At 46.4% G+C, this 23,210-nt stretch overlaps 2 protein-coding genes across 6 annotated transcripts in view; one reads left to right on the top strand and one right to left on the bottom strand.

Annotated features, from left to right (window-relative positions):
• Positions 1 to 1,657: 1,657 nt before the first annotated feature.
• On the bottom strand, positions 1,658 to 22,082 carry BRAP (BRCA1 associated protein). Of its 3 annotated transcripts, none has more exons than XM_053401248.1 (12): positions 21,834 to 22,082; positions 20,418 to 20,579; positions 18,945 to 19,146; positions 16,352 to 16,541; positions 14,352 to 14,465; positions 12,781 to 12,929; positions 10,799 to 10,874; positions 9,636 to 9,774; positions 7,361 to 7,470; positions 6,963 to 7,052; positions 5,445 to 5,548; positions 1,658 to 4,894 (listed from the first exon to the last, which is right to left on the bottom strand). In XM_053401248.1, the coding sequence occupies exons 1-12, from the start codon at positions 21,913 to 21,915 to the stop codon at positions 4,534 to 4,536; spliced, it is 1,779 nt and encodes a 592-aa protein (XP_053257223.1). In that variant the 5' UTR covers positions 21,916 to 22,082; the 3' UTR covers positions 1,658 to 4,533. The 3 variants fall into 3 exon arrangements, with proteins under 3 accessions (XP_053257223.1, XP_053257220.1, XP_053257222.1); XM_053401245.1 differs by having other exon boundaries at positions 18,945 to 19,143; positions 21,834 to 22,023; XM_053401247.1 differs by lacking the exon at positions 21,834 to 22,082 and having other exon boundaries at positions 18,945 to 19,186; positions 20,418 to 20,499.
• Positions 22,083 to 22,191: 109 nt separating this feature from the next.
• Positions 22,192 to 23,210, top strand: part of ACAD10 (acyl-CoA dehydrogenase family member 10) — a 45,725-nt gene continuing 44,706 nt past the window's right edge. The window contains exon 1 of one of the 3 annotated variants that reach the window (XM_053401203.1): positions 22,192 to 22,272. The gene's annotated coding sequence lies outside the window, so the exon portion shown is untranslated. Of the gene's footprint in view, positions 22,273 to 22,300; positions 22,325 to 22,356; positions 22,622 to 23,210 lie in introns of those variants that run through there. The other 2 variants (XM_053401205.1, XM_053401202.1) reach the window with 2 other exon arrangements.

Genomic DNA, 23,210 nt, shown 5'->3' with positions numbered 1-23,210 from the left:
CTTCAAATAAAAACATCTTGGAGGTCCCAGGCCACAGAGAAGTTAGGCTGGCCTCAACTAGAGCCAGGGCTTTTTCGGCTGTGGCTCCGACCTGGTGGAACACTCTGTCACAAGAGACTAGGGCCCTGCGGGACTTGACATCTTTCCGCAGGGCCTGCAAGACAGAGCTGTTCCGCCAGGCCTTTGGCCAGGGCACAGCCTGACTCCCTCCCTCGGCAATCTTCGCGGAGCTCTGGCCCAATGGTGGCCAGTGGCTTGAATTTAATTAATTTTATAATGAATGATTTTAGTTTGTTGTTTGTGCTGTACTTTTGTATTGTTTTATTGTTGTTAGCCGCCCTGAGCCCGGCTTCGGCTGGGGAGGGCGGGATATAAATAAAATTTTTTATTATTATTATTATTATTATTATTATTATTATTATTATTATTATTATTAGCAGAAGAGCTTCTTCACTGCATTTATATCCCACCCTTTTCTCTAAGGAGTACATGGTTTCCCCCCCCTCCTCAGTTAACCCCTACAGTGACCCTTTGAGGTAGGTTCAGAGGCTGTGACAGACTCCAAGGTCACTCAGTGGGCTTCATGTTTGAGTGGGGATTTGAACCCTGATCTCCCAGGTCCTAGTCTAACACCCACATCACCACACTAGCTTCCTGGAGTATTTCTGCTATGGGGCATAAATATAAATAGATATATAATTATGGGAAAAGCAAAATGTCACTTAGAGAAGGCTCTAAAATAATTTCCTTGAAGCTTGAATTTGCTTTATTCTGGATTGTTTTGTTTGATGTTTTAAGGTGTTGTAAACCGCTTTGAGATTTTTTTTCTCTTTAAAACATAAAGCAGTATAGAAATGAAATTAATATTAACAATAATACAGTGGTACCTCGGGCTAAGTCCTTAATTCGTTCCGGAAGTCTGTTCTTAACCAGAAACTGTTCTTAACCTAAAGCACCAGTTTAGCTAATGGGGCCTCCTGCTGCTGCCGCGCCGCCGGAGCACGATTTCTGTTCTCATCCTGAAGCACAGTTCTTAACCTGAAGCACTATTTCTGGGTTAGCAGAGTCTGTAACCTGAAGCGTCTGTAACCTGAGGTACCACTGTAAATCCCATTGGGGGGGAAATGGTGCCTAGACATGTTGTTGCGCTAACTGTAACCTAGGTTTAAGGTGCCATTTGACAATGGGCTTATGAGAGTTTCTAACCCTGGTCTAGACGTAACTGACACTTCGGTCCTCTCTCAAAAGCCACCTATGAACAGAGGATCGATGAAGCCATGTGGGAAGACTTTTATCCACTAGAGCAGGCATTAGAATGTACTACTTTTCGGCAGGAGGCATTCCAGAACTGCTTCGCTTGCTCTGGAACAGCCTTGACCAACATGTTAAAAAAGATACCTGTACCCCTTTTCCCCAGGGCGCATGCCTACAGGCTGGTGGATCTTTGACCCTTGTTTAAGCCGGCAGCGAATCAGATGGTCTGACTCAGCAGAAGGCAGATTTGCCTCTCCTCGTGACAATCGGCATCCCTAGTGTGGAAACAGCAGAACTCTTCGCCCACAAGCTTGCTACTTCAATGTACCTTCTTCCAAATTATCGAAGATATTAGTAAATCTGCTATCCAAGGGAAGCACATACACAAAGCACATACACTGTGCATATTTTAATCCAGTTTAATAAAGTCCCATTGCAGATGTTACAGTATATAATATTATAACAGACACCCATATTAATCTGTGGGTGTTGCTAGTGTCAGCCAAACTCCAGTCTATCCTCTGAATAAATCTGACTGCTCTTAGCTCAGCAGGGCAAAAAGCTTGGCAGATTTAACAGTGTTCAAACACAGCACAGGTGGCATCTTAAAAACGTCAAGCAATTATCCTCAATTTCTAAGAGGTTAGGACTAGAAACTAAGAAGAAGAAAAACATTTCAGAGGAAATGAAAGGCTTCTCAGGGAAGAATCCAGAACTTGCTCCAAGCCCTGAAATTAGGAAAGTAATGATGCCAAGGCGAGTCTGAGCATACGCTGATCTTTCCAAAAGATTCCCTGATAAGTAACACATTTCAAACAATTACTCTTGGCGCCCAGGTTCATCTTTATATGACATGGACTTAGTGGTTTTTAAACCGCGTCCTCTCTTTCCGCCTGAACTTTTCTCCCCAGATGAAGAATTTCCCTTCTTCCCTAGCACACCAATATTGCACAAGCCTCATCCTAACTTCAGGGGACGCAGGAGGACAGAGGAGATCACGAAGCAAGAGTAACCAAGTGCAAAAATAGGATTGTTTCAAAAATAAGCAGAGTAGTTTCTATAGAAGACGGTTACACTGACCATTTAGCTTTTAAAATTATCGTATCAAGACTGTACAATGCATGTGCACAGAACTTTTTTTTTTAACAGATACATTTGTGCTACAAAATTTGATCAAAAAGAGTCAGCAGCAAGGAGCTCAGAAAACTACTAGTCAGCTAGAGCTGATAAAAATCTGGTGCTGCAGGTGGCAAACTGCATCAAGTGAGCTTGATAGGCCTATGTTAAGTTGGTGGTGGGATGGATGCATATTTTTTTCCTTTTTCAAAGCAAAACATAAGCATGTTAGCAGAAACACTTGTAGGCTTGATTTTTTAAAAACTAAAATTTTCAATCCAGCCAGTAGAATACTACCAATGCCAGTATCTCGCCCTTTGGCTCTAGTTTGTTCAGTGAGGGCGAGCACTCATTATACCTCCATCTAGACAAAGCGTACCCTTGTACAAAAAAACCACCAGGGCCTTAACTTCTCGTAGCCCTTGAGGTGTGTGCAACGCTTGCTGCTGAGTGTAAAGTTGCCGCGGACAAGGCAAAAGAGCAACATTTGGCATGGCAAAAAGTCTTCACTTGAGGAAATGTGCCATTTGGAGGGGTGGGGGCAAGACCCAAAGCAGTGCTCAGGTTGCAGGCAGAACCTACCTATTCACAGCTCTCTTAAGATGTCGAGAGGGCATTAGGGCAGCCACACACATTAGCAAACAGAAGAGACGAGGTTTGCTTAAAATGCAGGCGTCTGAAGGGGGCAGAGGGTCTTCCAGCCCCGTTCTGACCACCTCCACTTGGTTTTTGTCCTTAGAACCCCCTGAGCAGGGTTCTTTTGTGCGGAGGGGGGTTGGCTTCTTAAATACCTGCAGACAAGCTCATTCTGCACAGAATGCTGAAATTCTGCTATCTCCTGCTAAGGGCTAACCAAAATAGAATTGACACACAAACACACATAACCAACTCCCAAGGTAGTTGCAAGGAAAACCACATGTGTGGAACCCCACAGCGGAAACACACTCTTGGGACATGGGGAGCGGATAGGAAGTGAAGAAGCAGTGGCAGGGGACAGGTTAGGCACATGCACACAGCTTTTCCACTCTAAATCACTCTCTCAAGGCAGGTTTCAGGGTCTGATCACATGTGTTCACATGCAGTGCATAGTCAGGTATCAAGGCAGAAAACACTGGTTGTCAAGCAAGGGGCATTTGGAAGAAGACAGGGAGAGGATGCAGGTCCAGTGCAGCACAAGGAACTGGGGCATTGTGAATGAACTCGGGGACACCCAGCGTGGTAGTTTTGCAATTTCCCAGAAAGCTCCCTAGCCAGCGTGGTCCTTGCTTTGCTGCAAGCATCAACCTTTCTACTAAGCCCTAGGCACCTGAGATTTCAACAAGGCGAACCTTCAGTGCATTTCCCATCCCTTAAGCAGATTTCTCCCTCGCTTTCTGGACAGCCCTTCAGAGTCTGGACAATGCTCTTGATTAACTCAGCCCTCCGTCTATGATTCACCAGCCAAGGCCTCCCAGAAGTTTTACAACCGGGGGACAGGCTTAGGACAAAGGCCTCAAAAATTATGCATCTCACAGAGATGCAGTTCTTGCACCCAACACCTCAGAGCTCTTCAACGCCAACATTCAGCAAGGCTCCTGGCACAAAACTTTCCAGCCGAGCAGAACTTTCCCACTTGACTCGCAATTCTGCCACTTTGCAGCGCACACCTACCAAGAGGAGAGACTGCCTGCATGTGCTTTCAGCCAGGTGCCTCAAAATCAGGAAAGGGAGCCTGTGTCCAGGTGTACTCCTAGCTTACAAAAGGCGCAAGGCCACAACGTCTCTTCCTGCGCCCCCCTGGGAAAAAAAGAAATCTAAGGCTCTTGTCATTTTGGTTTTTTTGCACTTAGTTTAAAGTATGATTTCAAGCAAACATCTAAAACTTGAACACAGTGTTCTCAGGTTATGCAGCAGAGAAGGGGAGGCTAAATACGGCCAGACAGCCAAGGAGTCACTACATAGTGCCTATGAGTAGCTAGATAGCCAGCAGAGGAAAAGAGCATCTTAAGGGCTGCCGATGGCTGTTGGCTAGTGCACTGGGGTAGGAAAGGCTCTGCAAACTGGTCGCTCATCCCTTGCTAGACTCTTGCGCCTGCTTCACCTGACAAGTGACTCTCCTTCAGCCCCCCCCGGCCCCCCCTCTGTGGCCAGTTTCAGTAAGGTCAGCTGCGGCCACCTCATCTCTCACTTGCCCCTCTTGCCTCTACCCTTCCGGGATGAAGGCTTCCCGGGACCCCCCGCCGATGAGCCGGCTGACGATGCCATGGCAATATTGATCTGTCCATCTTGGATTTCCTGCCTAGCCTCAGCGGGGAGGTGATTGATCTTCTGCTGTGTCTCCAGGTAGAACATGACGTCCCGCAGTTGCTCCTGGACCTCCGTGATCTGCAGGTCCTTCTGCTCACATGTCTCCTTCAGCAGCTTCTCCTCCTCCTTCAGCTTGTTCTGGAGCAAGATTTGGTTGGCTCGCAGGCACTTGTTCATTTCCTGCTCCTCCTTCAGCTCCGTGGTCAGCTTGGACACTTTGGTGTTTAGTTGGGTGCACCTGAAGGGCAGAGAAGGAGAGGGAACTATGTTACATTCAGAGTCTACTCCGTAGGCTGTGGGTATCAAACAGTAGTCCCAGAGTAATTACCGTATTTTTTGCTCTATAAGACACACCAGACCACAAGACGCACCTAGTTTTTGGAGGAGGAAAACAAGAAAAAAAATATTCTGAATCTCAGAAGCCAGAACAGCAAGAGGGATAGCTGCACAGTGAAAGCAGCAATCCCTCTTGCTGTTCTGGCTTCTGTGATAGCTGCGCAGCCTGCATTTGCTCCATAAGATGCACACACATTTCCCCTTACTTTTTAGGAGGGAAAAAGTGAGTCTCATAGAGCAAAAAATACGGTACTTCATTATGAATGCAGCAGGCCAGCAACACATGAGCATTCGGCTTTTCATGTGCTCAGCAAAACAATTTAAAAACATTTAAAAAGGGGCAAACGTCCAGGAAAAAAGACTTTGGTAATCCCACCTGCCATTGAACCCAATGTGGTTTGACTGCACATGATTTTGGCTGCTTAAGGATAAACACAACACAAAGCACATACTTCCTTTCGACAGATTGCTTCTCTTTGACCAAGTCATTCAGTCTGTGCTCGAGCGAGTCGCATTTCTCAATCGTCTCTTTAAATTTAGTCTTCATGTTGTTAATCTGTTTTTAGAAAAAGAGAATAATGGCACTTTTCAAGCAAGCCAAAGTCTAACTGGGCGTTCTCTCCATAAGGGTTGAGTGTTCTGGAGTGATTCCTAGACTCTGGCCATTTCCTGGGGGGTCAGTGAAGAAATTTCAAGAAGAGAGATAACCAAGAACTACGTAAAAGAACTAAGAATTTGAATTGGAGCTTCCTCCCTCCCTCCCTCTCCATTTTCCTTTTGGGTTGTGTGTTTTTAGATTGTAAGCCTGAGAACAAGGGTGGTCTTTTTGGGGGAGCCTTTTCTAACGTGCATTATGCAAAGGGCCACAGTTCAGTGGCAAAGAACCCGCTTTACTTGCAGAAGGTCCCAAGTTCAATCCCCGGGCAGGGCTGGGAGAGAACCCCGTCTGAAATCATGGGAAACCATGGCTAGCCAGTGGCAAGAGGGGGTGGTACACTCATGCCATGTTCATCCTCTGCCCCCAAAAGACCTGGGTAAAAAGGTCTAGGATTCTGTCCAAAATCCTCCTACCCCCAAACTCAGGACCATCAGAGAAGATGCCAACTTGTTCGACCAACTGTGGCGATCACACAGGGTCCCCGGACGTTTGATGGTCTATTGACCCTGTGCCACCACTGTAATTGCTTTTCGCTGCCACCAACCCGTTTCTTACAGTTACACATGGAGTCCAGACAGTTGTTAACATTAACAAATAATCAAGTTTATTTTATAGGCATGAAAAAGCTTATCGTTTCAGTTAATTTTTCTTGGCAGTTTCTTAATCTTAGTTCCTTAACTGTCCTATTCGTTCCTAACAACTCCAAACTGATTATCCCAATTACAGATAGGTAGCCGTGTTGGTCTGCCATAGTCAAAACAAAAATTTTTTTTCCTTCCAGTAGCACCTTAAAGACCAACTAAGTTAGTTCTTGGTATGAGCTTTCGTGTGCATGCACACTTCTTCAGATACACTTCAGATACAGAAGTGTGCATGCACACGAAAGCTCATACCAAGAACTAACTTAGTTGGTCTTTAAGGTGCTACTGGAAGGAAATTTTTTTTTTGTTTTGATTATCCCAACTATCTGACTCCACCTAACAGTTCCTCTTCTCTCTCACCACACAACTCGACCAACCCCACTTATCCTCCCTCTTCCTTCTCCAACTCCCAACTCTCAACTGACTTTCACACAACACCCCCTCTAACCCTAACTCCTCCTATCAGTTTCCACTGGCCAATCACATCACACTCATTTTAACCCTTTCTTTATGACCCACCTAGGAGGCAAACGCCACACCAACTTTAGAGGGAAGAGCAGTATCACCAATTTGCCCAACCTCCGTCCACTACCAGCCCGCTACCAGCATTTCCTTCAACCTGCCATCCTCAGAAGAGCGGAACGTGCTGCTAGAGCCCGTAAGAAACTCACCTCTTCGGCCGTGTCCTTTTCTATTCGGACTATCTTGTTCTCCCAGTATATACGCTGGGACTCCAACTGACTTGTCAGCAAGTAAGAGTACTGTGTTCAGAAGGAAAGAAGAGGCAATGAGAAGGCAATATTCCACAGGGAGAGCCGTTCCTGCATTTGACATGGGTCTAGGATTCTGCCCTGACATCCCCACAAACTCAACAGCTAGCTTGCAACTGGAAAGGACCTGCGGCCTCAGTTGTCCAAATGCCATTCAAGCTCACACGTAAACAGAGGGCTGCCTGTTGTCTCCATTCGTTTGGGTTACTTTGCATTACCCACCCAACTTGCACCAACCGTTAAGGAAGGCAGAGAGAATGAGCAAAAGCAAGAGGGGAAGAAAACCAATGTGGACTTGCCTCTAGTTGTAATGCGTCAATCTTCTCTTCTTGGCATATGTCCCCCTCGCACTCATACTGAACTAGCTTCCCATCTGTTTTGCTGGCCACTAGCCGGTGGACGTAATTATCTAGAGAGAGAGAGAGAGAGACAAATGCAACAACCCTGACTGACTAACTCCAATTTCCTATTTGGAATTACAAATAGATACAGAAAGCAAGAGTAAAATTCAGTTACCAGTTCTAACCACACCCACCATACAACAAGCCCACCCTGTTGGGAATCTCGCAGGCGGAGCACTCAGCTACTTCCAGTCTCGCCCTACAGGAGGAGTTGGGCCCTGGTAATGAAGATGGCGGGGGACGTGGGTGGCGCTGTGGGTTAAACCACAGAGCCTGGGACTTGCCGATCAGACGGTCGGCGGTTCGAATCCCCGCGACGGGGTGAGCTCCCGTTGCTCGGTCCCTGCTCCTGCCAACCTAGCAGTCCAAAAGCCCATCCAAGTGCAAGTAGATAAATAGGAACCGCTCCGGTGGGAAGGTAAACGGCGTTTCCGTGCGCTGCTCTGGTTCGCCAGAAGCGGCTTAGTCATGCTGGCCACATGTCCTGGAAGCTGTACGCTGGCTCCCTCAGCCACTAAAGCGAGATGAGTGCTGCAACCCTAGAGTCGGTCACGACTGGACCTAATGGTCAGGGGTCCCTTTACTTTTACCTTTAATGAAGATGGCTGCACTGCTGAGCTTCTAGCAAGCTCAAGCTCAACCAACCTGCTTCCTGCAATTGTCCCACAGGACCCTTCCATCTAACTCAGTTTTGTCTATAGTATACCAGCCATTCACAACCTTGGGTCCATGCATGTTGTTGGACAACAACTCCCATCATTCCTAGCCAGCATGCCCAGTGGTCAAGGCTTATGGAGTTGTAGTTCAAGAACATCTGGGGGCTCGAGGCTGAGAAAGGCTGGTCTATACTGATTGTCACTGGCTCTCCAGGGTTTTAGACAGGGGATATTCCCACCCAATGTGAAAATGCCAGGGAATGAACCAGGGACCTTCTGCAAGCAAAGCCGGTGCTCTGCTACTGAACTTTGGGGAAACTTCAGTCCTGGCCTTTCTTCAGTTCTACCAGAGAAAGTATTCTGCATATGATTTGCAGAGGACAATACTACTGAATTTATGATACTGTCTCTGGGGGAAAAAAGGAAATGGAAGATTCTAGAGGAGAAGATAGTGATACTATTATAAACACAACAGGAAATGTAATTTGAACATATGGAACTGGGCATGAATTAAAGGATAACAAGGGGGGAAAATTATGGAATATTATCCCAATATGTGATTGCAGTGGAGATTTTATAACATGGCCATTGATGGAAGGATTTACTATTATTCTATATGGAGGAAGGGTGGTGAGAATTAACAGAGGTAAAGTTAATATTAAAGAAAGAACATGGTTGCCTTTTACCAGTAATAATAATAGTTCAGGAACCCTTCTTGGACTTTTTGTGAGAAAAAGAAATGAATGATTCTGAGACACTTTGACTTAAAAGAAATACTGTTTAACAGAAAGTAGAAAAGACGGGTGTTATCATGGACTGAATGTCTTAATCTTTTCTTTTTTTCCCCTGTAACTGGCAGATGGAAAATCAAATGTCCTTTTTACTTTTCTGTAATGTTACTTCTCCATTTGTCTGTTGCTTTCTGTCTCTTTCTTCTTGTTTCTTTCCTTTTCCATTTTTGTCTCTTTTTCTTTTGAGTCGTATGTATGGGGCCTTTGCTAATGTCCAGGGATTGTGTACTCATGGGGGTGGTTCATGGCTGATGGAGGTCCCCGAGTGGGAGACAGCGCAATGTTGGTCTACCTGGGGGAGAGGCTGGGAGCAGGAAGGAAGGATCCCAGGTGAGAGCTGGGAGGGGCGCCTACCTTCTGTGGGTGGTGGGGGCTGAGAACTGCCTTTAGGAAAGGACTCTGTACTCTTTTCGCAGTAATCTTCTAAAATCTAAGATCTAAAATCTTCTAATAACAACAAAGAACAGTGTTCTGTCCAACTCAGTACTGCCTACACTGGCTGGTTGTGGCTCTCCAGGGTTTCAGATGCAGACTGAGGACATTCCCAGCCCCCTTTTGAACTGAACCTGGGACTTCCCACCTGCAAAGTAGATAGTCCACTTTCCCTAGAAGGACCAAGAGCCTGACATGGTACGAGGCAGGTTTGGCTCGGCAGCTAAATACCGAAGCACAGATTTAAGGCTCAGCAATGGCTGTTCCTCAAGCAGTGTTGGGTAGAGGAAATACCTCCAGCGTAGTCCCAGACTCTGTGATTGGTCAGCTGCATGGCGTAGGTGTGCTGCGTCTCCTCAAAGTGCTTGTAGGCGTGCCGGCTAACGTAGCGCCCGCATCCAATGTGCCCGCAAATCAGACATATCCACAGGTTCTGCATGAAAAGAAGGATTGTACTGAAGCTCAGAAAAAGCAGCCAGACAGCCAGACTGCAATCCTTACCCTTGCTGCAAAGTCCCAATGAACAGTGGAATAGCGAGTTTTGAGTAAACATGCAAAGGATCCCATCACCAGGCACCGAGAGGAACAGAGGGACACTCAAAGGTGGGCTGGGGCACACTGGGACAGGGGGCAGGCCCTGCTTGCCTATCAGGTGCCTAATAATAATAATAATTTTTTATTTGTATCCCGCCCTCCCCGGCCAAAGCCAGGCTCAGAGCGGCTAACAACAGGTAAAAATAGCACAGTGTACATAAAATTGCACAATCAATTAATTAAAATGCATTCTAGAATCAATTCAGAATCAAATTAATGGCAACCATCGGGTTAGGAGAGAGGGGGTCAGACTGTGCCTTGGCCAAAGGCCTGGCGGAACAGCTCCATCTTGCAGGCCCTGAGGAAAGATGTCAAGTCCCGCAGGGCCCTAGTCTCTTGTGACAGAGCCTTCCACCAGATCGGGGCCACGGCCAAAAAAGCCCTGGCTCTGGTCGAGGCCAGCCTAACCACCCTGTGGCCCGGGATCTCCAAGATGTTTCTATTTGAAGACCGTAAGGTCCTCCATGGGACATACCAGGAGAGGCAGTCCCGTAGGTACAAGGGTCCTATTGCGGTATAGGGCTTTAAAGGTTAAAACCAGCACCTTAAACCTGATCCTGTACTCCACCGGGAGCCAGTGCACCCAAGACTTTACTGATGTGCCAGTTTGCCTTAGCAAAGGGGAAATTTGTTTCTTTCTTAGCTTATCTTTTCTTCAAGCAACTGCATGAACCATTTGCAGTTGGGTGGGGACACCCTCTGCGTCTTCTGATCCCTCCTTACTGCAACCCCTCTCCCAGTGAGATTTAAAAGTGCATTCAGGGTTGGTTAGCCTGGAGAAAATGGTTCCCTCTGTAAACAGCCCCCGCTGCAGACGATACAAGTATCAACATAAAAATTGCCCCTGTTCTGTGCCCACTCACTTCTTGGACTCCACACTCAAAGCACTTGTTCTCTTCCACAGGCTCCGGCGTCTGGCAGTACCTGCACACAGGACACCTGGAAGAGGCAGGGGAGAGAGAAGTGGTTACAATCCAGGCCGATTAACTTGTGGGAGATGCAGGGCAAATTCAGCTGCTGCTGAAGTACGACTGCCAGCATACATGAGTCCAGCAACCTGCAGAGGGCACTGCGTTGGCTATCCCTGTTCTAGCCATTTTAAGCACTTCCTAGATAACTCAGTAACTTAAAAAAGAAAGCCAGGACAGGAATATAAGAAATCTGCTAAGAATATGGGATGGGTTAGACCAGGGGTCAGCAAACTTTTTCAGCAGGGGGCCGGTCCACTGTCCCTCAGACCTTGTGGGGGGCCGGACTGAACGAATTCCTATGCCCCACAAATAACCCAGAGATGCATTTTAAAGAAAGGCACACATTCTACTCATGTAAAAACACCAGGCAGGCCCCACAAATAACCCAGAGATGCATTTTAAATAAAAGGACACATTCGACTCATGTAAAAACATGCTGATTCCCGGACTGTCCGTGGGTCGGAAAGAAGGCGATTAGGCCAGATCCGGGCCCTGGGCCTTAGTTTGCTTACCCATGGGTTAGACTAAGCAACCCTCACAGCTGCTGCTGAAGAGTCAGACAGAAGCAGAGGGAATAAAAAGTAGAAGCAACATGGTCAAAAAGAGCTTTGGAAAATCGGGTCCACCTTGGCCAAAAGGGTACGCCGTCATCTTTAACTGTTTCAGTAATTTTATCTTGCCCTATATCCTAGGTCAGGGATAAGTGAAGGCTTCTTCCGCGATGCCATGAGCACAACCACATCATTCTGTACCCCCACTGCTGTTAAGCCCAAGTGCTTTTTCTCTTCCTTTTCCCCCACAAAAAAAATAAGAGCAGCCCTTATCAGACTAAAGGCCTATCTAGTCCCAGCACCTTGTACTCACAGTGGCCTCTCAGAAGCTGACAAGCAGGACCCGGGCACAACAACACTCTCCCCAGCAACTGACCTATAGGCAGGCACCATGCCTCGAACACTGGCGGCAGTGTCGGGTTATGAACTGTTGGCTATTTTAGATGGGGACCTGCCCTACCGTGCAGACTAAAAATAGTGGTGTTTATATAGCCTATAAAAGTAACATGATTTGTTTAAAAAGTCAAGTGAACACACTAGATCAAACCAAGTCCAGTTTGGGGGAGGGTTATTTAACCTACAGCCCTCCAGGACTTGTTGATCTCGTCCGCCCCAGCCAGCAGGGCCATGGTTCATGGATGATGGCAGTTTCAGCTTAACAACTTCTGGAGGACCTCAAGTTGTTGTTGTTGTTGTTGTTGTTGTTTAGTCGTGTCCAACTCTTCGTGACCCCATGGACCACAGCACGCCAGGCATTTCTGTCTTCCACTGCCTCCCACAGTTTGGTCAGATTCATGTTTGTAGATTCAAGAACACTGTCCAACCATCTCATCCTCTGTCGTCCCCTTCTCCTTGTTCCCTCCATCTTTCCCAGCATCAGGGTCTTTTCCAGGGAGTCTTCTCTTCTCATGAGGTGGCCAAAGTACTGGAGCCTCAGCTTCACAACCTGTCCTTCCAGTGAGCACTCAGGGCTGATTTCCTTCAGAATGGAGAGGTTTGATCTTCTTGCAGTCCATGGGACTCTCAAGATTCTCCTTCAGCACCATAATTCAAAAGCATCAATTCTTTGGCACTCAGCCTTCTTTATGGTCCAGCTCTCACTTCCATACATCACTATTGGGAAAACCATGGCTTTGACTATACAGACCTTGACCTCAAGTTAGCCACCCCTGATTCAGGGCACTGGCAGGTTTTCTGGAACCCTCACATTTAGGCCCACTGCTACATGTTGGAAGGGCAACAAAATTGGGAAAGGCACGCAAACAGCTCTCTCTCTCTCCCCCCCCTCCCCGGCAATACTCCAGAATGAAGAGCGCTTCTTACGTGGTGTCCTCCCACCGCTGCAGACACTGGCTGTGGAAGCTGTGGTTGCAAAGCGTTGTGAGAATCCCGTTGACGGACTCGTCCATTCTCTCTAGGCAGACAGTGCACTTGGGGAGCTCAGTCAGGTCCATGACAGGAAGACTGGCCCCCTGCAGAGGAGGAAGAAAAAAGGCACATCCAGATTTGTCAGGGTGCTGCTTGATGGCACATGCAACCAAACACCTATTTACACTGGCAAAGTGTTCATTCCCCCCCATTCTTCTTTTCGCCTTCTCAATAGCGAAAGGGGATTCTAAGCCCACCAGCCACTTTATACAGAGGCCAAAAACAGCAGTGCTCATCCATGGCAGCACACAGAGCTGTAGTGCCCGAAAAACCGAGCCCAAGTTAGAAACAAAAGCCCACCTGACAAAACAAAACAGGAAGATCATGTTTGGAGATATAGCTTTCATAGACAAAATTAAGCCAGTGTCAGATTAGCTAAAGTTCAGGCTAAACCTGGTGCATATATGGCTTCCATTTCTCATACAGTGGTACCTCGGGTTAAGAACTTAATTTGTTCTGGAGGTCTGTTCTTAACCTGAAACTGTTCTTAACCCGAAGCACCACTTTAGCTAATGGGGCCTCCTGCTACTGCTGCGCTGGCGTTGCACGTTTTCTGTTCTCATCCTGAAGCAAAGTTCTTAACCAGAGGTAATATTTCTGGGTTAGCGGTGTCTGTAACCTGAAGCGTATGTAACCCGAGGTACCACTGTACTTATTTACTCCTCGTTTGTAGGTGCTAAACCATCAGCCTTACATGGGATGCAGATTTCTAAAGAGATTTAATAAACTAACATGATTCTGTCTTTCTTTTCTATTCCTTATTTGTCTTCCCTATATGCATGTATTAGCTTATGGGAATAAATCGCAAGAGCATTGGCTTTGCTGTCATTGTTAACTCTTTATTGCACCTTTTAGATGGTACAAAATGCCTGGAACACGCTCAATGCTTTCCACCGACTGCATACAGCACAGGAAGATCACTAATGGTGGAGAGGCTGTTATTCAATATGCCAATCCACCCCCTCCAATTACAGTGGTCCCTTGGTTCTCGAATGGCTTAGTTGTCGAACAAATCGGCTTTCCTTCCTCTAAACAGAGTCCTGGGCAGTGAACAATGATCAACAAACCCGGAAGTAAGTGTTCCGGTTTGCAAACATTTTTCGGAAGCCAAACATCTGACACGGTTTCTGCTTGAGTGCAGGAAGCTCCTGCAGCCAATCGGAAGCCATGCCTTGGTTTTTGAATGGTTTCGGGAGTTGAACGGACTCCCAGAACTGATTAAGTTTGAGAACCAATGTACCACTGTACTGATCTTCTCCCCAGACTTCTTCAGAACACAGTTTGGAAGCCACTGGGCAAAAGAATCAAGGGGCAGACTGGTGTTTAAAAATGCACACAAACAGAGACAAGTTCTTTTGTAGACATTCACAATTCCTGCTGGAACCTTGAGGTGCTGCATCCAGCTGGCTGAAGGGACCTGGGATCCTGAGAGGATGCCAGAGTTGGAAAAGTGTGAAGGAACTTACATCTTCTGACTTGAAGACCTCTGCCCTCTCCACGTAGACCAGCTGGCAAACATCCTCTTCTATGGAATTGAACTGCCGGCCATTGCAAGTCATGTAGAAGCTGTCTGCATCTGCCTACAATTAAAGCAAAGAAGAAGAGACTGAGCTGTTTGGATGGAGAGAGCACAGCCCACTACAGTGAAAAGCAGAACAGATGCATCTGTGCCAACAGGAGACAAACTGAGATTACTTCCCAGGCCGGTGGTGCTCACACAGTCCCCACAGAATCTAGAACACTTTTTAAAAAAGGAAATAAGTATTTATAATGCACACATCCTAACTCTGCTGATAGCTCAGATAATGCTACAAATCCAAATGTATATTTTGAAAGCACCTGGAGCTGTACAACACCAAAATTAAGCAAGGAAAAGATAAAATATAAAATTTATACGTGCCAAAATCAAATTAAAAACCCAGATTCAAGTTTTAAGATGCCTGGGATTTTCCATATATAGATACTGCTATATTCCAATAGATTAAATCCTAATTTCACAAATGCACATGGAAGACTTTTATGTGTTTTCTGGTCAAAGAATCAGGTTTTATTGGCAACAGCCCACATCCAGCTCCCCTGCTTCTTGCCACTTTAATGCTCAGTCAGAATCCCCAAGCCCATCTGAGTCAGTGCTTCAAGTCAAACATACAAACTGAATCATTTTAGACAACTGCAAACTGCTTGTGCTGTGTCCAGTAACTGACTCCTGACTCCAAACAGATCTGAATTGCAAATGGTTTCAAATCAGCAACTGGATTCAAAGCCCCGAGTGTCTCCAAAGAAGTAAAGCTGGCAAAAAAGGTTGTTTGTTGTTGTTTAGTCGTTTAGTTGTGTCCAACTCTTCATGACCCCATGGACCAGAGCACACCAGGCACTCCTGTCTTCCACTGCCTCCCGCAGTTTGGTCAAACTCATGCTGGTAGCTTCAAGAACACTGTCCAACCATCTTGTCCTCTTTCGTCCCGTTCTCCTTCTGCCCTCAATCTTTCCCAACATCAGGGTATTTTCCAGGGAGTCTTTTCTTCTCATGAGGTGGCCAAAGTATTGGAGTCTCAGCTTCAGGGCTGATTTCCTTAAGAATGGATAGGTTTGATCTTCTTGCAGTCCATGGGACTCTCAAGAGTCTCCTCCAGCACCATAATTCAAAAGCATCAATTCTTCGGCGATCAGCCTTCTTTATGGTCCAGCTCTCACTTCCATACATCACTACTGGGAAAACCATAGCTTTAACTACACGGACCTTTGTTGGCAAGGTGATGTCTCTGCTTTTTAAGATGCTGTCTAGGTTTGTCATTGCTTTTCTCCCAAGAAGCAGGCATCTTTTAATTTCGTTGTACTTTCCCGTAAAAGCCAAGTCTCCCCAACAAAGAACCGAACAGCAGAGACCTGAACTTAACTCTCTCCCCTCCAAAAGTCTTAACACTCTAACACAGACTTCCCCAATCTGGTGCCCTCCAGATGTTTCAGATTGATGGGAGTTGCATTCGAAACACAAGGAGGGCACCCAGTTGGGGAAAGGTTCTCCAGCCCTCAGAACAATCACACAGAAGGTACCTATGGACAGCATAACCAGTTAAACCATTTAAGATGGTATATTGGGCATATGAGCTGGTGGTGGGTCTCACAGACCTTTATGAACCTAAAATGGCCTCCAGTAGCTCTGGGCTGCATCCAGGTGCTCCACAACAGCAGTTTTAGGAAGGTATATGCAGAAGAGCATAGGTTTTACTGCTGAATGTACCTCAGTGAATGGTTAAACCTGTTCAGTGGTTACTTGGGTTTAAAATTTGTTTCATTTTTTCTGGGGTAAAAGTGTGCTTTCCAATCTTGTTCACTACTTCTGGCATCCTGGGAAGAAGAAACAGCTGGGTGTTTCGAAAGCATTTTTTGAAAGCACTGTGTACTTGGGGAAAACTGTCCCCCCCCCCCCTTTGGCCAAAGTAACATTCATCTCTTGGCTTTTTACCTGTGTACTAAATTTGATCAGGACCATGTACTGGTTTGGGGTGGAGTCTCGTATGATCTTCATGTGCTCGATGACGTCATAAAAGGAAGCCACAAACTTCATGAGGTCGTGGCTGGTCATCGTGGCAGGCACCGTGAGAATGCACAGCATGGCACTGCGCCGAACATCTTCTTTCAAGGAGGTCATCTTGCTGCATGAGACGGGAATTAGAATGGTCAGTATGTTCGCCAGCATTTTGAAAGCCTCAAATCACCAGTGAAAGCCTTAATTAAAAAGCACAGATGTATTACGGATCTACTTCATTCAAAGGCTCCCACAGTACAGATAATTTGTATAACAGGAAATGCACTACCTCTGTCACTTTCCTGCAAAATTGCAGTAATTAACCCAAGGGCAGCCAATGTGGTGTCCCTCCAAAGGTTTTGAACTCCAACTCCCATCATCCTGGCCATTGGCCATGTTGGCTGGGGCTGATGGGAGTTGGAGTCCAAAACATCTGGCATCACGCTGGCTACTTCTGGATTAATCTGTAACTTCGTTTTCAGTCTGTCAACCCCACTGAACCTGGTTACCTATTACTGAAAATCACTGCTGTGATAACAAACAGTTCAGCAGAAAGGCTCATCTCAAGTTCATCAAGAAGATGATCAGCAAAGCAAGATGGGCCTCCCTGGTTGGCAGCTGCGAGCCACTGTAGATCTTCTTTTATAACGGGAGTGAGCAACCGCCAGCCTGCGGGCCAATCTTGGCCCACCAGGCCATTTTCCCTATACCATGCTCATCAGCGGGCTTCATGGTTTAATGCACCACTGGCTATATGCATCTGATGAGCAGAGATTGGTGCTAGAGTGGCATGAGAATGAGAACTTAAAAGGAAAGGGATGGGGGAGAAACTCACAAAAGTTTATGTAAGACGGGTGGCGCAGTGGTCTAAACCACAGAGCCTCTTGGGCTTGCCGATCAGAAGGTCGGCGGTTCGAATCCCCGCGACGGGGTGAGCTCCCGTTGTTCGGTCCCAGTTCCTGCCCACCTAGCAGTTTGAAAGCACGTCAAAGTGCAAGTAGATAAACAGGTACGGCGGGAAGGTAAACGGCATTTCCGTGCACTGCTCTGGTTCACCAGAAGCGGCTTAGTCATGTTGGCCACATGACTCGGAAGCTGTCTGTGGACAAATGCCGGCTCCCTCGGCCTATAGAGCGAGATGAGCGCCACAACCCCAGAGTCGTTCGTGACTGGACCTAATGGTCAGGGGTTCCTTTACCTTACTTCCCCTTTAAGATTGGCATGAAAGGTACTTTGACAGGTGGCCAAATTTGGTCCCCTAGACAGATCCTAATAAGTACCTGACGTGTGGAGCCAAAAGTGTTCCCCACCTGATGTCAGGAACAGGCAGGCCACTGTCTCCCAGAACCAGGAGGGAATCGAAAAGGCATGCAGAGAGAAAGTTTCTATGTAGGAGCGCTTTCTGGCTGTGTGCACACAGCCCATTAGGGAAGGATACATAAACTAGGGTGAAGGAAAGGGGGGGCTCTGTTTCAACTGCTGCATAGTCCACAGAGCTCAGACCTGGGAATAGCTGCCTAGATTCTACACTGGTGTATGTAGGTATTCAGAGCTGCAGAAGCGACCATAGATGTTATCTTTAACAATAAATACTTAACTATCTGCTGTGTGCATTCCTTAGCTGTGAACCACCCATGGCTGCCCCCCGCTCTACAATGTGCAGTAGCTGAAGGAATAGCTACAGGACACCCTTGATTTGTGCGAGTCCATAAAGAGGGCCAAGACTCAGGGCAGTGTTCAAAATATGAGCAACCAATTTGCACCCTGAAATATCCCAGAACCTTCTTCAACATACAGGGGCTGCATAGCAATGCACAGGGTTCCTAAACAGGTAACAGGAGTTTCCTAAATGGTAGAGAACCACCACTGTAAAGAAACTAGTGCAAGATTGTGCTGTCAAACGTAACAGATGTTGAACCAAAGAGTAAGTAAATATTTCAAACCAATAACTTTCCCCCAAACACTTTCCCAGACCCTTTAAAGCATCAGTTAAGGCAATTTTAACCTGCCTCCCTGGACTTTATCCTTCTACTTTCTATTATTGCACTTTTTAAAAAATGACTAAACCAGAGTTACCTCTTCCAATATAAACAAAAATAAAAATCCAGGAAGTGGATTTATCACATTTCAAAGAGTACCTAGGGATTTGCCTTAAATTAGGTTCAGTTTGGGCTAGTATTGTCTACTCTGGCTGGCAATAGTTCTCCAGCATTCCAGGAAAAGAGAGGAACCTATTCCAGCACCCACTAACTGATTCATTCATTTATTTCTTAGACTTATATCACACTTTTTCTCTAAGGAGCTCAAGGTGCTGCCCATTGTTCTCCCTTTCCCCGTTTTATTCTCACAACAACCCTGTGAGGTAGGTTAGGCTGAGAGTGCCCATTTGAGACCTTCAGAAAGCAATACGTGTGCTCTTCCACTGACTTAAAGCCCTTCCCCTAAGGGAGCAGGAGTTTCACAAAAACCATACAAGGCTTGGATCTGTGACCCGCTTCGCACAAGCCACGTAAGAGAAGCACTTCCTTACTTTGTCTTGTAGAGGTGCATGATGCCATGAACTATTTCAACCGACGGGTTTCCACTGAAAAAGGAAATCTGGTCTGGAAGCTGCTTCGAGGGGGAATCCGGTGCTGTCCCAACACCCCCACTTTGGCCATTATGTTTACTTCGGTCATCGGGAGAGGATGCCTCAGACGCTTTGCCTTCCTCCATCACTGCTTTCAAGGCTTCTTTTTTCATGAATCAAGGAAAGTATAGGTCAGACGCTGCCTGCGTGAAAAATTCAACTGCTCTTCTAAAACACTGTTTCCATACATTATAAAGGGAATCTGCTCAGAAAGGGCCCTTTGTAAATTGTGTACATCAATGACTACTTCCAAACCGCAGTTCACTATTTACCAACCCGGGAGCATGTCCAACAGAGTCAGTGAAACCAATTTGAGGGTTTTGTTTCGAGGAGGTGACTTGCAAACTGGTCCTCCAGACTATTTAGTCATAGAAAGGATCAAGAGGCCCCTGACAGCTCAATTCCATGCACACTGATTCCAAAGCAAGCTCCAGTGTGCCAATGGAGATTCCTTCCGAATAAGTGTGTTTAGGATTACAGCTCTAACCTAGCAGCCAAAAGGTAAAGACCGCAAAGCAGCCCCTAGCAACTAAAAACATTTCTCAGGTTATGTTTGATCACAAAAGGTGATCCATTGAAGGTGTTCCATTCGCACAAGGACTTCTGCATGTGCAACAGAACTTCCCCTCCCTCTTTTCTCCCTACCCCCATAACTAAAACCTGCTCCAGAGAATTGCAGGAAAACCCAGAACAGTAGCTCAAAGGGGTGGGGAGGACAGGGAGGGAAAGGTCTGTTATGCTCATGCAAGTCCTTTCATGCAGTTCAAAGCATGGTAAGGCAGGAAAGTTAATCCCCGATTCAATACTCCTTCATATCGTTGTAGAATTATTAGAATGTGCTTTCCCTATCTGACTCCTTCTAGACTACCAAGTCTCATCAACCAAAGTCAACATGGACAATGGTCAAAGATGCTGGGAGTTGTAGTTTAAAACAGCTGGAAGGGCATCCTGTTCACTACCCCTTCAATAGGCAGGCATCAGTTCTGAGAATACTTTAAAACTTTAGAACAATCTTGCAAACAAATCTATAGACGTTGCAGGCTCATAACCATTCACTGTTTGGGGCATGTCCTCGTCTCTAAGAAACAAGGGCCGAGAGCCAAGTCTGTTCCTGTCCTGCCCTCTCTCCCAGCCTAGACAGTAACAAAAACAATAAAGTTTTCCTGTTTGGTCAATTAGTTCATTCTGGCACTTAACAAGTCTGATTTAGGAGTGGTCCTGTTGTATGGCTAAGTGGAAAGGAAAAAGCTCACACTATCATATGCATGTTAACTGGCTCTGCCTGACACCCACTCTGATAGTTGTATATTTTCTCGAAGCATAAACTTGCACCTGCATTCTGCTCAGAAGCACATGGAAGCACCATACCAGTACCTGCATCAGGCTTTATAGTTTCAATGATCATATCAGTCATCTCCCTGCGGCCAATGTGCTGGTGAATGATAGCGGCTTTCTCAACAGGCTCCTTTCCGTCTAAGGAGGCTGTGGCAGCTGCTAGTGATTTCTCCTGGATTTCCTCATCAGACATTTCAGTGGCTAAACAAAAACAGTGATGTGTATTATTATAATAGCTATCCACAAGCTAGAACAAAAACAACAAAAGCAAACACGCCCTTTCAAATCTAAATGATTATATCCATTGCAGTTGAACTAGCCTATTAATTAATTCATTCTTCTTTAAACTTGTTGGAAACTATCCAGAGTGGCTGGGGCAACCCAGTCAGATGGGTGGAGTACAAATAATTAAATGTTTCCGGCCTCCTATTGGTTCAGCATTTGGGCTACAACACACCTGTGACACCATTTAGCTGATCTCAGAGGCACTTGTAGATACAAATCAGGTCATGAGCAAAGCATTACACGCACACAAACACACACATGCAGTGTAACACAGGTATCCGGGTTTTCCTGTTAGAGCAATTGATAGGATGCTTAATTAGACAACTTCCATCACATTATTATTATGAAAGGGTCCTGTTTGATAGGGGAAGCACAAGACAGAGACCCTATCTCCTTCTTGCCGTTGTATTAAGTTATTAACAATTTGTCACGTGCAATAACAGACATATACGCAGAAACCAGGAGTCTGTGTAGCATTACCCAGGGGGGGAATTAAACATTTTCTTACATTTTCTAAGATGTCACAGATGAAGACGAGGGCACACTTCTATACCAGTGACTGCTTATTTTATCATAGAATTATTGCCTTGAGTGTACATCCTGCATTCCCAAACATATCACACATTCTGGAAGGGATTTGTCCTGTGTTATGCACACATACTCTGCATTAGCTTCTCTGACATAGGTTTCTGCCAGAGGGCTTATTAGTAAACCAAGCACACCAACTTTCATATATAACTGTTGTTGGAGGGGGAGCCCTTTTTCATTTGAAACATTATAACGCTCTATGTAGAGCGATACCAGTAACTCTCCATAGTAAATAGCAACAATATGAAGTTTGTCATTAACTTGGGAGCACTGCTCTACCTTGCTCAATATGTTCTACTTCAACCGACATCATCTCTGTGTGATCTCACCTACCGAGGCATCTGCTCTTACATAAGCGCCTTTTAACTAGAGGATACAGTTCGGTTAGGCTTTCTACTTGGGGGATGAAATAATAATTGCTGTGCTTTAAAAGTTGTGCTTTTTTCTTGTAAAACACACTGGGGGTCACTGTAGTAGAATTTTAAAAATATTTATGTTTGAATCCCTCTCTGACAGACTTCCCCCCCTTTCTCTCCACCCCCCCAGCTTGCTCCCCCCTCATTCTCCCCCGAGCCCCCTCACCGGCCGCGCTGTAAGGAAAGCCGCCCGGCACGGGCGAAGTCTCGGCCAGCTCCAAGCGAAGGACCACCAGCGACACACTCATAGGGCCCGCCCTGGAGGGGCTCCCGAGCCCGCGGGGCCCGAGCGGGGCAGGGAAAGGGGAAAAGAGGCCCAAACCGCCCCTGAGGCGCCAGCTGGGGCTCCTGCTGTTGTTCCGCCGCCTTCGCCGCCGCAGCTCCCTAGGATTATGAGCCACTTCCGCCCCCTGGCTCCCTGACCCTTGACCCCCCGCGCGCGCAGGCGCAGAGAGGGAGCGGCGGAAGGGGGCGGGGCGAAGGTTGCCAGATCTTCTGCTGCTTAAGTGGGCGGGGCTGTCGTGAGGACGTCCCTCGTCCCTCCTGCCCGTGTTCTCGCGAGAACCGCCGAGAGGCAGAAGCTGCTGCGAGGGACTCGACGCAAGGCTCGTGTCGGGTCAGAGGTCACCGCAGCTGCTTTCTGGGGAGAGGGCGGAAGTGAGGGTGGGGGACAAAGGAGAGAAGGGCAAAATGCGGGGTGCTGGAGGTTGTGGGCTCAGCTTTAGGGAAGGGGGTGTCAGGGACCTTGAAAATGGTCTTTTGCGCAGTAGGATTTGAGTCACTCGTGTTTGTCTACTTTTTTGTGATCTCATGTCCCCCATTTTCAGTGTAGAGCTTTTGTTCTCAGGCTGGCCAACTGTATAATAATAATAATAATAACAACAGTAACAGTAACATGCAAATTATTCAGCAAACTAAAAGCAATACCCAAATAGATGCTAGAATCAAACTGCTGTACGTTAAAAGAACAAATCTGTTCAAATATTCTTTCTCCATTTCCTATTTAATATATATTCATTAACCCTGCTTTTCAGGAGATAGCTTTACAAAGCCACACACTTAAACGGTACGCGGCAAAACGCAGTTTAAAACTTGTAAGCAGCACTGCCACTGCTAGAATTTCTGTAGCCCAATTAACATTCTCCCTGGAAAGCAGCAGAGAACTACACTCCCTGCAATTGTGCCTGAGCATTGACTGCTGGCTGGGGTTGGTGGGGGTTGTGAACAACTGACGCCAGACAGAAGGAGTGCACTGATACTGTGCAGATTTACAGGCACAAAGTGATAGGGATAATCTTCAAAGCCTTATACCACCTTCCCTTATCCTAGACTGTTCATACCTTATGTGCCAGTATGCCCACAACGAGGTTGTTGGGCATGTGGTGGGTATTATTTTCAATGACAACTCCACATTTGTGGAAACCTGATCCAATTATAAGATCAGACAAGACTCATTCTACAAGTTTTAAAGCTGCATTTGAAAACATGCTTGTTCAGTAAAATTTGGAGGGCCACAGGTTTCTGAGAAGAGGTGCGCAAGCTA

Source organism: Podarcis raffonei, chromosome 8 (assembly GCF_027172205.1).
Source record: "Podarcis raffonei isolate rPodRaf1 chromosome 8, rPodRaf1.pri, whole genome shotgun sequence".
Classification (NCBI taxonomy): Eukaryota; Metazoa; Chordata; class Lepidosauria; order Squamata; family Lacertidae; genus Podarcis; species Podarcis raffonei.
Note: the sequence above shows the minus strand (reverse complement) of the source record. Positions and strands in the feature narration are given on the sequence as shown.

What these genes read in the sequence shown, in the direction of transcription:
- BRAP (XM_053401248.1), bottom strand. Translation starts at nt 21,915, where the DNA reads ATGAGTGTGTCGCTGGTGGTCCTTCGCTTGGAGCTGGCCGAGACTTCG. An exon ending in TTGAGTGTGGAGTCCAAGAA is followed by an intron (nt 9,775 to 10,798) that starts GTGAGTGGGCAC and finishes CTTTTCATGCAG; the next exon opens with AACCTGTGGATATGTCTGAT. An exon ending in AAAAGGACACGGCCGAAGAG is followed by an intron (nt 5,549 to 6,962) that starts GTGAGTTTCTTA and finishes TTCTAAAAACAG; the next exon opens with ATTAACAACATGAAGACTAA.